The sequence below is a fragment of the Pundamilia nyererei genome, unplaced genomic scaffold, assembly GCF_000239375.1.
Source record: "Pundamilia nyererei isolate P.nyererei 1_Seehausen unplaced genomic scaffold, PunNye1.0 scaffold00234, whole genome shotgun sequence".
Classification (NCBI taxonomy): domain Eukaryota; kingdom Metazoa; phylum Chordata; class Actinopteri; order Cichliformes; family Cichlidae; genus Pundamilia; species Pundamilia nyererei.
Window position 1 is genome coordinate 619,565 of NW_005187635.1, and position 15,103 is coordinate 634,667.

General features: G+C 40.5%; 1 protein-coding gene across 2 annotated transcripts in view; it reads left to right on the forward strand.

Moving 5' to 3' along the window:
* Window positions 1–15,103, forward strand: part of rhbdl3 (rhomboid, veinlet-like 3 (Drosophila)) — a 75,054-nt gene that overhangs the window by 34,962 nt on the left and 24,989 nt on the right. For both annotated transcript variants that reach the window (XM_005748961.1, XM_005748962.1), the window contains 3 exons: window positions 7,415–7,573; window positions 12,310–12,534; window positions 13,929–14,077. In XM_005748961.1, the coding sequence (XP_005749018.1) occupies window positions 7,415–7,573; window positions 12,310–12,534; window positions 13,929–14,077 (533 nt within the window). The remainder of the gene's footprint in view (window positions 1–7,414; window positions 7,574–12,309; window positions 12,535–13,928; window positions 14,078–15,103) is intronic.

Genomic DNA, 15,103 nt, shown 5'->3' on the forward strand with positions numbered 1-15,103 from the left:
TGGTTGCACACACTCAAACACATGTAATTGCATTCTCAACCTGGATGTGCTGCCACAGCGCGGTGCTTTGCTACTTAGCCATAGTCGTACCTACACCACCAGGAGGATGTTATTCTTAAAATGTGTGACACTGGGAATCTTTACTGACTCCACGGGCAGCAGTCATGTTTGTTTATTTCCTCACGTCCTTGTCCATGTGCAAACCTTTGCAGCTTTCAGGTAATCCAGGTACTTAACAATTCTTTACATGGGATAGAGTGACATTATCAATGGGAAAAATGGCTCGTGCGTGTCATTCCATCCCAGTGAGACAGGTCACACATGTCACGCTTGTTACTGCACCAACCCGTATGACTGAATGAATTATTTTCCAGTGTGAAATTAGCTCTGTGGTGATGCAGCTTCAATTTCCTGTCCTGTTAGTTTGTTTCACCACATTTCTGATGTAGGCAGTGAGAAAAGAGTGACTGTCAGAATGACTCACAGCCTACATTTTGTGATTACATGCTATAGTATGAACTTCTTCCTGCAGAGCCTCCAGGGTACATCCTGTCTAAAATGTAGATGAGGTTATCAAAAATTTTGGCAGTCTGTTTTCCGCTGATGTTGCATAAATCATACATAAGTTTACTGTCAGCAGTGGAACAACAGATCTCATTTTCTTCCTAAACAATTAAAAAGGTTTTGTCAGACACAGAATAAAAAGTGTTCCCACTGTGTGCAATTATCCCATTTCAGCATTCAACACATCAGTTCTTAACGGCTTGACAGCTTATTAACTGTTTACTGATGTACAGTTGTGGTAAGACATATGCATACACTCATTATGGGCATGAATGTCATGGTAGTTTTGGGCATTTAAGGCATTCTTTGAACTAAAAATAAGTTTTAATGTATTTTGGGTTTAAATTGGGATACATACAGACCCAAATATATGCATATATCCCCCACTAATATTTGGTTTAATCTCTACTATCAATCTGCACCGAAATCAGTCAATTTTGGTAACAATCAACAAGCTTCTCGCATTGGTGTTCAAATAGCTCAGTCTTTGTCTCGTCGGACCATAAAACTTTTCTCCAAAAGGCATTTGGCTTGTCCATGTGGGCAGCTACAAATTTCACTCGAACTTGGAGGTGTGGGTTTTGGAGCAGGGGCTTCTTTTTTGGTCGGCACCCTCTCAGTCCATGGCGATTTCATGTCTTCACTGTGGAGAGTGACGGTGGTGTTCCAGGAGTTTCTAGTTCATGGCAGGCTTGTGCAATTGTTGGCTCCTTGGTTGTTCCTGAATATTCTAACCAATTTCCTCTCATCTGAGGGTAACACTTTGGGTCTTCTACAGACCTTGGCAAACCGGTGATACATCAGAATAACTTGAACTTACATACAATTGTTTGAAGTGGTGATGTTGAAATCTTAAATTGTTTAGAGATAGCTCCAAAAGATCTTCCCAGTCTGTGTAGATCTAGTATTTTTCACTGAGTTCCTTGGATTCTCCAATAGTTGTGGATATTGGTTAATCCAGTGAGTGCTGCTGTCAAAGAAGAACTGCCAGTTGTAGTCAGACATGATCACTAGTAAGCCTTGACCTTGACAAGTTAAAAGGCACTGTGGAAGATTTAAGGAAGTCGATATATGTATATATTTGAGCTTGTTTGTATGCATTTGACCCAGAGTGGATTCGAGAAAGTCCAGAATAGATTCAAACATGTGCACCCAGTTCTTGTATTTAAAGTGATTTAAAGATGTTTTTCTAACCAAGAAAAGCAATCATTAAAAGCCCAAAATTACCGTGACATTTATGCCCAGGATGAGTGTATGTAAACTTCTGACCACAACTGTTGGTGTAGCAGGCATTGAGTGGCTCTGTGATGTAGTCGTTTAAACATTAGCCTTACATGTAAAAGATATCTGGTTTGAGATCAGCTTCATGAGGTCAAAAACTAGTGTACTCCTAGTGCCGGTCCCAGGCCCAGATAGATGGACGTGCTGCATCAGGTAGGGCATCCTATCTAACAGTCTGTGCCAAATCAAACGTGCATGTCCATCTGCTGTGGAATTTCCTTGGGAAATTAGTGAGCAGCTGAAAATACCCATCACAGGTGTAGCAGGATTTGAGCGTGGCCACCAGCTGCGGTAGAGCAAGATGATCGTTTGGACGTCGTCATCTGTCCAATTTTCTTCTTAGCTTGTGCTTCTTGTTCCAGACACCATCTAATTAGTAGCTCACGACTCAGAGACAGCAATTCAAACAGTGTGGGGTCAGTGTCAATGGTCACTGAAAAACTAAAAGGTCAGACAGATCAAGGCTTTTGGTCTTATATTTGAACACAGCAACACAAATTGTGATCAATATTTTGGAATCCAGGCCCAGAGTACAGCAGAGGATCTCAGTGTTTTCATTCTTTTCAGCCACTTAAAATAAATGAGGGTTCGATTTTATCATCCTCGAGTTGTTTTGAGTATATTTTACACAGCCTGCGTTGTTTCTCCAGGCTCTCAATGCAAACTTAAATCCTTAAAAAAAAGTCCCTGACCCTCACACGCTGCCTCCCCTCTGCTTCCTTAATATTCAGCTTTATGAAAATGAGGATGAAGACAAAAAGCCCTGCATTGTGTCCAAAATGCACCCCTCTGCCTCAGCATTAACACCCCTCACACTCCCCTCCCTCTGTTGTTTTCCTCCTCTTCCCCCTGACAGGCTGCTGAGAAGCCCTTAATATAAAGGCTCATTGGTTGTGAATGTTTTATGGTATTATGTCTGTACCAGGATTTGAGAGTATGTGTGTGTGTGCTTATTTTAATCTGAGAGATTTGCATCACACTCCCTTTGCTGCTTGCAAAACAGGCCTTATGAAGCAGAGACAATAGCATAATTATGAAAATGAAATGTGTTGGGATAGAAGCTAATTCAAATTCTAGATCTGGGAAATATTATTACAACACAAGCCAAAATGCATCCAACAAAACTCAAAGTTATTTCATAACTGCTAGACAGATGATAATAACGTCGGTGCATAATTTTAAAAACAGCATTAGTACATCTTTATGTGCAGCTCACACTCATTTCCTTTGCAAAGTGCAATTAAATGTTAATCATTTAATTCATAATTAATTAAATTGATTAAATGATACACAAACAAACTAAACTTGCTTAAATGTGCCAGTTTTAGCTTGTGCCAAGAGTCTTGGTCAAAAATGTTTTTTGTGCGATATAATGTCCTTCTCTGCGTGGACCTGCATCGAAAGAAACGATCACTAATTGGAGTGAAGGAACTGGCTAAACCTTGCATGAAATTGCCATCAGTGGTCCATTGTTGAGTGTGTGTCCCTCTGCAGCTCCACCCCAGCAGTCTGCCCATTGACTTCAGAGGGTGCTCACTCAGCTATGAAGCCTGTGGTGTTGCAGGGTGGAGCGAGGAAGATGTTTGTGTGTGTGAGGAAAATAATGCATGGCTGTCTGCATCTGTGAGTGACATGGGAAGAGATAACAGGCACATTTATTGAACTATTTATTTTTCTTCTGAGGGAGTTCTTGTATTTTACTTTACAGTGAGAAAGTAAAGGGGATAAGTGAAGGAGAGGTGCATGGATGTAGGGTAAAGAGGGTGTTGTGTGAAGGGGATAGATGGAGGGGGGTGATAGGAGGTTGATGGGGGCGGGGGGGGGGGAGTTCGTAAGTAGGGTGGGTGTGGGATAATATTGGGGCGGTGTGTGTGGCGGGGGTCTTGGATTGGACTGTAATCCTTTAGTCCTGGTTTGAAATAACCCTGCACAGTCTGGGACAAACAATATGACAGGGTCTCTCTCTCTCAGACAGACACACACACACACACACACACACACACACACTGAACATATTGCCTGGCTCAGAGTGGTGAGACTGGCTTTGGCTGACGTTACTTCATCATGACAAAATGTCTTCAACGGGAGCTCACTGATCTGCAAAAGAAGGTTTGTTCTTACTTCTGTAGAGGAGAGTTTACATTTTACGCATTAAGTGAGATTTTTTGGTGGTGCATAAAGTAAAGAGAGCATGTTGCACTCAGAAGTGAAAGTTTGAGCATATTCAGGGGTGACTGTTTGTCTAATATTGAAAAATGCAAAAATGGATGGGCTGTTCATGCTTGAAAACCCTTCAGTGTGGCTAAATTAAAACAATTCTGCGAAGAAGAGTGGGCCAAAATTCTTCCACAGCGATGTGAAAGACACACTGCCAGTCACTGAAAATGCTTAATTGCAGTTCTTGCTGCCAAGAGTGGCACAAGTAGTTATTAGGTCTAGGGGGCAATTACTTTTTCACACAGGGCCTGCTAGGTCTGGATAGTTGTTTCTCCCTTAATTATTAAATAATTGCATTTTGTATCGACTCAGGTTGTTTTTGTCTAATATTAAAAAATTTTGATCATCTGAAATATGTAAGTGTGACGAATACACAACAAAATAATAAAACAGGAAGGGGGCAAATGCTTATTCACAGCACTGTATGCTTGAGGTCATTAGGCACGAAGAGCACTTGGCTCCCTTCTGGTGAGGTTACTCTTGTGGTCCTATTTTGTCTTTTCTCAGTGCTACATCTGTTAGCATTAAACTATGGTTTTTCTCAGATTGCTGTCACATTTTCCAAACATTGCTTACAGATATGTATGTGAAAGTAAGTAGTCACATCATCAAAAGTAATATTACTCATGTGATATTGAATATAATATTGAATAGTAGTAAGGCCGTTCTACGGAAGAGGATTAGGGCCACTGGAAAAAAAAGATGTGCCCACTTTTTTTTTTCCAGTGGCCCTAATCCTCTTCCGTACCATTCCAAGTAAAATCAGTCAAATCTAAAATAAGGTTTCCATCTGATCCCCTCAGAACATATTTAATGAAGCTATGCAAAATTGTACTTTCCTACTATGAACATTTGTGCCATTTAAAAAAAATCAGAGTTTAAATGCATTTTTCACACCTGAAAATTCATGTAGCTATCTCCTTTACGTAAGAGGGCTCAAAAAGGCTGGGAAAATGAAGACAAATTCAAATGCACCACCTGATGTACTTCGAGGGTCTGTGCATCAGAAAATACTCATTTTGCATGGTTTCAATGAATCAGTTGTTGTATAAAAACAAAACGAAAACAGCTGATTCTCAGGGGATCAGATTGTCAGCGATTATATAGTGAAGTGGGAAAACCTATGGCTTATTTAAAAAATACAGACAGAAGACTTCCTCTTCTGCAAATGTACAGCTTTGTTGCAACTGTACTGCTTTTCAACATTTGAGAACTCCATGCATTAATCGTGTGAGCCTCTCATCATGCTTTCTATACTCTAAAGGTCTCACTTACTATCTGCTGTCAGTCATTTCTTCTGTTTACTGTCAAGTGGAAAAAACATTTTCACAGGTCATCATTTTTTTTATGACTTTATTACTTCCTCACGTTGTGATAGATTAAAATTGTCCCACTCGTCTTTACATTGTTCCTTAAGTTCATTGAAGTTTTCAGCCATTTGTTTATGCACAGCTCTCCGCAGGTCTTGCCACAGCATTTTGATCGGGCTGAGATCTGGACCAAGTCCAGTTACATTTTCTTTTCCCGTCCCTCTGTTGTAGTTTGCTGGTGTGCTTCAGCTCATTGCAATTTCACATTTGATTCTGAATGCTTTGATATACAGAGGAATTCATGGTCACAGTGATTTTTTGCATGTTCTCTGAACATCTGACTTAGAGGTCACTTTGCTAGGACCTCTAACCTGTGAAGATTGTGGCATTGTGTTAACATACGCTTGAGTGCTCCAGACTAATAAACTCACACTTGCTGATTATCTAAGTGTTATTATTAAGTGTATTTGGTCATCAGCACTTGCTGCTTCTTAACCTCTTTATTCCTTTGCAAGTGAAGGTAAACTTAGTTTTTTCACACGACTGCATATGTTAAAAACATCTGTCATTGTCTGATGAGTCAGTCCATAGCATACACTTTACTTACTATACTTTGTAGCACCGGCATGCTTGCTACACATGACTGCCTGCTGGAACGAGCTGCATTTAATTGTCTGCTGCCAGACGAACTGCATATAAACAAGTTTCAGGCTAGATGCAAATTTCAGAGATAACACTGGCTTGAAAATGTACAAATGGGCTTGCGTTAAATGAAAACTGCATCATCGCTGTTAGATAACATGTAAAAATAAAGACACACAATGTTAGAGAGAGCTAGAACCTCTTCTGTCTGTTGTCCCTTGGTCAACCATAGACCACCTGCTGCCAGACTGGCTGTGCTCAGCTTCTGCTAGCGCTGTCATATGGCAACCACACGTTTGCAGTTACAGCACGCATGCATGCGTGCTGTAACTATATCTGGTTCAGGGGTGTTGAAGTCTGGCAGGCGGCTAATATTGTCTGAATGCCACATCTTTATGCATGGATGTGCACATTTGCAAATATACAGATAGAGAAAGACAGAGTTACATGTGCATACACACTCACATGCACAGAGGCAAGCAGAGTGGCAGCAGCTGTCTTCTGTCTGAATCCACAATCAACCCAACATCCAAATAACACATTCAAGTCCTTTCTAGTGTAATTTGAGGCCAGACAGATATTGTCGCATATGGCTGTACCTTTTTTCTGTTTTTCTTGTTTTAGGGCGTCATGAGCAGCTCGATTTTTCACATTTCACTCAGAATTATTCCAGAAACACTGCTCACTTCTCTGCAATCAGAAAGCCTCTGTAAGAGGTCCTTCCTCTGGCCCCCTAAATGTCTGTGTGCGTGCATGTATATATGCATAGGCTGAGTGGCAACTTCACTATAAATTGGCACTTAAGATTTGAAGCCACACGGCACAAAGGAAAGAAAAGAGTGGAGGAAAAAAGCAAAGCTCTTTTACCATTTAAGTGCTTTAGTAATCACTGCTCTGAAGGTCTTTTGACATATTTGGATTTGTCAGAAAATCTTGGGTATGTTATTTTTCAGATATGTCTGAATGCTTCCTCTCATGAGCAAAAAGCAGCCTGTGGCTAAATGCGGTGCAGGGTGTCATTTCAAAGTGAAATTCAAAGCTGTTATAAGTTACTGCATCTCCACAGTTGGGCCTTTTAGAGCAATTAGAGCTCTTTTATGCAAGATCTTCAAACCATGACTAAACCGCTGCTGATGGTTTTTAGGGTATTGATATTTGGCTTTGCAGAAAACTGTGCACGAGGTGAAACTGACTACTCTAGACTTTTTAAAACGTTTATTTTATTTTATTTGTTTGATATACTGCAAGTGTTGTGCCCATAAAGACACCATGTTTCGTTTGTCTAGTATTTTTCTGTCTGTTCTATTTAAATAATACTTTTAAACAGGTAATCATCACATAATCAATCAAATAATGAATCAATAATAATCTTTTGCATTTCCATATGTTTTTGTTTGCAGTATGACCCCGAAAACTCAGGCTTCATCAGTACAGAGCGGTTCAGGGACCTGCTGGCCACCCATGGCTCTGAGCTCGACCCCCACAAACTGGAAGTCCTGTTGGCCCTTGCTGATGGCAATGCTGATGGAAAGATCTGTTATCAGGACTTTGTCAACCTGGTGAGATGATTTAACTTTCTGTAACTCTGTATTATCCATAAAGATGGTTATGTGAGAAAATCCCACTACATCAGCAGTTTCTGAAATACTGTGCCTAGCACCAATATGCGTCGACATGTCTACTTGAGTTACTGCCATGTGATTGATTGATTGGATATTTGCTTTTTGATCAGCTGAACGACTATACTTAATAAAGTGTCTGGTGAGTGTCAAAGACTCAATACTTATGACTTCACGTGGACGTCACACCTTTTCACTTAATTGTGATTACATTAAAGCTTCGACAAACCCCAAGGCTAAAGAATATCTAATACGCCAAAGCAAAACATACGTTGCAAGCAGTAGAGTACAACTCTAAACACTAGAGACATTAAAAAGACTGATTAAAAATTGTTCATAGTACTCTGTACGAGGCCAAAACTGTTTGAAGTACGGCCAAGACTTGTTAATTGTCTCCTTAATTGCAGAAACTGAGATTTATTTGTGACTTGTGGAACAGTTTTTTTTTTTTGCCACATCTGGAACTTTTTCAGCTTTACATCCACCATATTCCAAAATCACCTCAGCTACACAAGATTGCTCCTAATAGGAAATAACTCCCTGTCTGGTGAGAATTACCCCTCCTAAGGCTCACCTTGCCCCACTTACAGTTTCACCTTCAAACCACAGCCCGCCGCTGATTGTCCAAGGTCTCACTCAAGTCTCTTCAGCCTTGCTAGCTTCTTCATAACCTTTTCTTTTCTTTTTTCTTGCTGCTATACCTCGTGGGAGACTCAACTGCTGACCCAGGATACTGTGAAGTGGTCTTATGTGGTACACAATAACTACTGGGTGGCTAAGGGATGCGGTGGGGGTGTACATCTCTGTACAGACTGTAGGGAATTCATTGTTGTCTCTGACTGTAAGAGAGTCCATCTCTCCCTGTCTCTCTTGTTCTTCGGGGCTGTTTATTGTGTGATACAGTGGGTGAGGAATGAAGCCTGTAGGAAGCTTGGAAAAATGTCAAAAGGACATTTTCTATTTGGTGCATTCATGTCACGTGAGAGCCTGTGGGTCATGGTGTGCAACTGGAAGTGGGACAGAAAGGAATGGAGGTCTGCGTGCGTGTGGATCTTTGTGTACAATATAGTGAAGTATAGTTTATACATTCACAGAGGCAGCACCAACAGCAGCTAAACACATAAGAGAGAAAGGAGTGACTCATGGTTATGGTAATAAGGTGTGCATGTTTGAGTAAATAGGTGCTAAAATTTCAGATTTGTAAAGCATTTATCATCATCTTCCAGTTACTCACTGCTTTGCACTGGTGGATTACAAAGGTTGACCATCTTTAGACATTTCCTGAGCTTTGTAAAAAAAACATAGTAAGGTTTTTTTATAGTAAGTTGAATTTCGAGGACCTTAACACTAACATTGAACTGTTTCGATTGGTCAACAGTAAAAATGTTGTTGGTGGGATCCTTCACATGTGAACCCACAGCTCTGTGAAAAGGCTTGTGAAACATTTTATGACTATCTGAAGAAATGCGTGGTATGTAAACACGCAGGCACGATGCTCAAAAGTACCAACTACAAACTGGGAGCTTGAGGCAGAGAAAGAAGGACTGCAGCAAAGAAAGAGCGGAGTAGAGGAGTAGGGAGGAATAGCAGAAAAGGAGGCAAAGGAAAGGACAGACAGAGACAAACTGTGAGGGTTTTATTTGTTGCGCCATCTCTCCCTTGCACCACAGCTCTTCCATCAGCGTGATTGTCAGTAATTGCCTGCTCACTGCTCCATCACAGTTAGCTTTCATATCACTGCTCGCTCGCTTTCTTCATCCTCTCTAACTCTTTACCTTTCCACCTGCCTTTCTTGCATTGAATAAACCAGCAGGTTCCAGCTCTTTATTTCTTTCTTATTTTGTATGCTTATTACATTCTCCTTTACATTTTTCTCCTTGTATTTAACTCTCTCTCATACATCACCCTGATGTGTTGCTTTTTTTTTTTTTTTACAGCTTTCCTGGGCAGAAAATAGCTACGTAATGTGTTTATACTTTACAAAATATCTACACTTTTAACCACTCAGTTTCTCGCCCGAGTGGAATAAATTCAGGTAATGCTCATAACTTATGATGCATGCTCGCATGTCCTGTTTTGTGTTATGTATACCTGAGAGAGCTTGAGCTTTATGTTAGTTTTTTTTTTCTTCTTTTATGTGGACGTTTGTTTATGCTGGTGTAAGATCTCCCAACATCTTTTTGTTTTTGTGATTCGACACAATCGTCGACATTCAGGCAGGAAAACACGTGGAGACAGTGAAACGCAATCCAAGACACACTGTGGAAATGCCAAAACACACAGTGGCATATGAGAAAGGATTTTCTGCTATGACAGTGGAAGTTGTTTTAATTGTTTCATTTGGCTTGGAAAGCAGTCCACCGGGAATGTGGACGGATGACGTTGTTTTGTGTGTTGCGGTAAATGTTAAGCCTGGTTGAACTTTTTTTTAGTGTGACCACCTTGTGTGCGTGTGTGTCTTTGCCTGTGCTTTTTTAAAAGCCGCTCTGTTGATGCCAACATTGTGCGCTCTGCCAAAAAACTGAGGGTAATCCAACAAAACAGATGAAACTCAGGGCTGACCTGGTGGAGCTAACGGAGGCATTAAGGCATAAACCGCATACTAACACACTTCTATAGTCTCTTTTCAGCCTTCATCATATTTCTTCTGATCCTCCACCTATTTATCCTTCTCTATCCCCTTCTTGTTGTACTTGTTTCTTCCTCTGCCTCTTCTTCCGTCTCTTTTCTCTGATTGTATTTTCCACTGATCAAACAGAGAAATTGTCTCTTCCTAGCCGAACGCTCATCAGTGCCTCTCACCTCTTCTGCCCCTCTCCCTTCTCCTCTTGGCAGCGAGAAAACAGACAGAACATTATTCTTTCTTTTGTGCCTCGCAAAGACGAGAGGAATCACAGTTGCTTCACACGAAGAATTGACTGTCTTTATGGGGCATGGCTGCCTGGGGGGGATGTCTGTGAGAGCGCTTGCTTCGGTGTGCGGTCTCGAAGTGGCCATGGTAACCTGTAATCATTTTCCCACAGTTCTCTGTGACTGATATAAAGGCTGAAATAATTGGCTTTTTTGAAGTTTGTCTCCAAACAATGAGTCCTAAGACTCTAAAAGTCTCATTAAAAAGCGTCAGAAGAACTATCAGACAACTGTTCAGAGATTTTATTGTTTTTCTGATTTCGTGTATTCCTTCTTATCTTTATTTCTCGTGCAGTTTCTGTTAAACTGAGCTTCGCTGTGATAAATGTCTTTGCTTTCAAGATGTAAACAAGAAGATAAGCCTGCTGGCTTTAAACTAAAATGTTCCTTCTGATAAGCCAGTGCTCGTACTTGAATAAACATCAATTGAAGCTTTCTTACACATCGCAATTTTGAAGCCAATTTAAAGTTGTAGCTTTTGAAGATCCAGTATTACCGTCCACATCTACCTCTATTGCCAACAGCTCCGCTGCCACAACACATTTATGTTTTTTTCCCCAATCTCTGCCCTTGCTGAAAACATTAACACTCATCCTTATTACCTTAAAGTAGCATCTGCTAACTGACACATCTGGGCTTCCTGCAGTTCTAGAGACACAGACATAGCCGTAAAATTGAGTTATGGAGTGTCACATAAACAGAGCGGAGCTGGAAACAGATTGGGGGAGAAGGGAAAGACTGGGACCGATAGCCAGAGTGAGAGAAGGATGGAGATGTGGGACAAGAATCTTATAAAACACACAGCAAGTGCAATAAACGGCATAGAGACGGCTGTGATTTAGGCAGAGAGCTGGAAAGGATAAACTAGAATTTCTTTTGCCATCTATGCAAAACAAAAAGCCTTACTCAGTTACTCTTAAGATTTGTGCAAACATTTTTTTCGTCTGGTTATTTGTGGAAAATGTAAAGATAATTAAGTGGCAGATAGCTAAAACACATTCCTATTATTATTCTCACTTTTCTGACCTTCTTAATGTACTGTTACGCTCAAACAAAGGCTGCTGAAAATGGCGAAACATTTACAAATGCGATAAAGCCTGGAAACCCTCATTTCTTGTGGATTTTGCACCTTTTTTCCGTGGACGGGTTTGTTCAGCAAAAGATGTGTTAGCTTTTAATGCCTGTACGTGTCTGTACTGTTTAATGTAGGGTGGCTGGCAGTGTTCATTATCAGTTCACTGCAGATTATTTTCTTAGTCAGTCAATCGTTTGACCTATTGGATATCACAAAAGTGTGAAAAATGCCTTTGTTCAGCCAACAGCACCAAATCATACACATTCCTGCTTCATTTTTTTGTCCTTAGACTCTCAGCCTGGGTAGTTTTGAATGATTCACGGTTCAATATAATCCTTTTTTTTTTATCCTGGGCCTTGGTGCAGTCCCTCAGTTCATCGACTGCATGAAACAAGCCGTTTTATCTCCCTTGTCATTGCCTTTGAAGCAACTTTATTTCGATTGGCTGCCCCTTGTAAACAGAAGATTTGATCAGCGGGTGGGTTTCTGAGCTGTGTACTTGTGATGACCATATTGGCGGTACCTGCTCTCACAGATACAGCAATTGAAAAAACTCTCTGATAGTGAGTTTTAATAATGATGGTTATAGTTAGACTGTTATATTAAACTATTTGTACTTACCTCCATCTCCTCTTCAGTTTTCTTCCATTCTTAATATTTCTTCTTCCTCTTTTTATGTTTGTTTCAATAGATGAGCAACAAGCGCTCCAACAGTTTCCGGAGGGCGATTCTTCAGGGCAGCAGGCAGCTAAAAGGCTGCAGTCTCAGAGACGAGGCAGGCTTAGGACTGTCCCAGCGGTTGGTCCGCCACGTTGCCTATGAGACGCTACCCCGTGAGGTCGACCGCAAGTGGTACTTTGACAGCTATACCTACTGTCCCCCTCCCTGGTTCATCCTGGCTATCACCATCGCAGAGGTAAGTTGATGGAACATAAAATGTGATGAATCTTTTAGTAATAGTACATTTTAATATGAATTGACCATGATGCTTTTCAACGGTGCCTTCTTGTGCACCTCTAGTATGATGTCAGTGTGCCTGTTATACAGTTGTGGTCAGGCGTTTACTTACACTCATCATGGACGTGATCGTTGTAGTAATTTTGAGCTATTGATTTCTGAGCTGTTCTTTTTCCAGGTGGAATGACTGTACGACATATTCTATAGTATAATGTAATCTTTAATTGACTGCACAAGTTTGAATTTAATATGGATTTTCTCTAATTCACACAGGGTTAAAATTATAAATAAAGGTGCAAATAAATACAAACACAGCCACTAATATTTGTCCCTCAGCAAGATGTCCCTGAACTAGCCATCAGCAAGCTCTTGGCATGATTTTCGTCGGGTATTTGGACACTCTTCTATATTTAAATCTGTTTGGGTTTTGGGAAGATCATTCCAGAAGTTTAATGTTAGCCTGCTTTATCTATTCCTAAACTATTCCGTTTTTGTGTGTTTGCAATCATTGTTCTGTTGGGACACCCAAATGTGTCCAGGTTTCATCTTTCTTGCTGAGTGGTTTGCAACTTTTAGTGTCAAAAGAACCCTTTTTGCCCCTTCTACCAAACAAAGGGAGAAAAATCACTGCACACGCATGGGGGGTAGTGGGTGGGAGGATGGACGATGGATGGGAGATGTAACTGGGAGAGGATAAATTCGTTTAAATTATTATTTCTTCACATATATATGTATTTTTTTACTGATGTCAGCTGAGAAAAAGAGACTCACCAAAACTGTACAACAGAAGACTGAATAACATGTTACCTATTTGAGAAGTCTCTTTTTCTGCTGTGATATTGGGATGGTGGGGTCAGAATTTGGCATAAAGAACATAAAAGCATGGATCCATCCGGCTTGTGTCAGTGGTGGTGGTGATATAATAGTTTGCCCATATAAGGTGTATATAAAACATTTAATAATAGGATAAACATACAGTGGTGTGAAAAAGTGTTTGCCGCCTTCTTGGTTTCCTGTTTTTTGTATGTTTTTAGAAAAAAAACAACAAAACACAAAATGCAAAACATCCAAAGCTTTGTGAGAAAGGGATGGCTCCGCCCCCCAAAATCCCCTAAAAAAACCAAAACAAAGCAAAAAAACAATAGTATTTGATGTTGATGCCACCACTGATTTTTCCAGGTTAATTTGATTGAAACAATATTAAATCAGAAGCTTTTGCTCAACTCCTGTGAAATTACTGAAGTAATTTATTTGCATTGTTTCTATAATAATCTATGAATGGATTTGTGTATTTGTTATTCTTATCATAAATACTACAGCAAGTCACTTATTGTTTGTTCTCTGCTCTCCCAGGTAGCTGTGTTCATGTACTATGGGTGCCAGATGGACCGCTTGGTCCTGCAAGTTTCCAGTCCATCCTTCCTAAAAAGTCCCCTACCTTACCATCCTCAGCTACGAGCCCAGGCCTGGAGGTATCTCAGCTACATTTTCATGCACACTGGGTGAGTTTAAATCTATTGCTTTTCATAACTTTGCCACCATTCAGATTTTCTGATCTTGGAAACAACTTGGTGACATATTTTAGATGAAGTTATCTGCTACAGTGTGTTCATGTCAGCCTTTAGATCAAGGAGGTACGCTTGTAGCATTTTAGGTGGATATGACATATTGATGAACACTAATTTGAAGTGCCGCATAACTGTGATGCCTTGGGGTCGTGTTACCTAAGGCATGTGAGGTGCTGAAGTGAATCAGCACAAGTTATGCAACAGATTCATCAACAGAAATATACAGCAGTGATTTTTCGTTCAAACACACCGAGCAGGACAAAGAAGTAAGAGATGAGAAACGTAGTCGACGGATGCAGCCAATAATGTTGACTGAAAGAAACAGGTCCTCTAACAACTGTTTGTAGTTGGATTATTGTAACGTGTGTTATGTGTGCTCATATTTGACCATAGAAAACAGTTATCTTTACAGGTACTCTTCACAAAAAAAGAGAAAACACCAAATATCAACTTGACAGATTTAATAAAACCACCTCTACATTTCTTCAGTCTCCTCCTTCCCTCCTCCGCTCCTCTCCTCTCTGACTATATTATTATCTGTTCAGTTCCGGCCAGGTCATCCAGGTTTAATTACTCTTCTGGCTAAATGTAGTTTCAGGCGATAAAGAGAACTAATAAAATGGTAATTTACTTAAGAGAACCTGGTTCAGTGCGAGGGAAGGGCTCGTGCACGGTGAGAAGATAAACTGGAAAGGATGGAGTGATGTTTAACACACCCCAATCACAGAGGAACTCACTGAAATGATTACGGTTCTCAAGGAAAGTGGCTGGCGGGAAAAGGGACGGTTGGGATTTAAACAGTCTGACTGAGGAAACTATGTATAATCACTTGGAAAGAAAAGCGTCTGGACTTCTTTAAGTTGCTTGAAGACGTTTCACCTCTCATCCGAGAAGCTTCTTCAGTTCTAAGAGTCAAATGGTGGAGAGTCCCAGGTTTAAACCCAGTGGGAGTATCCCCCC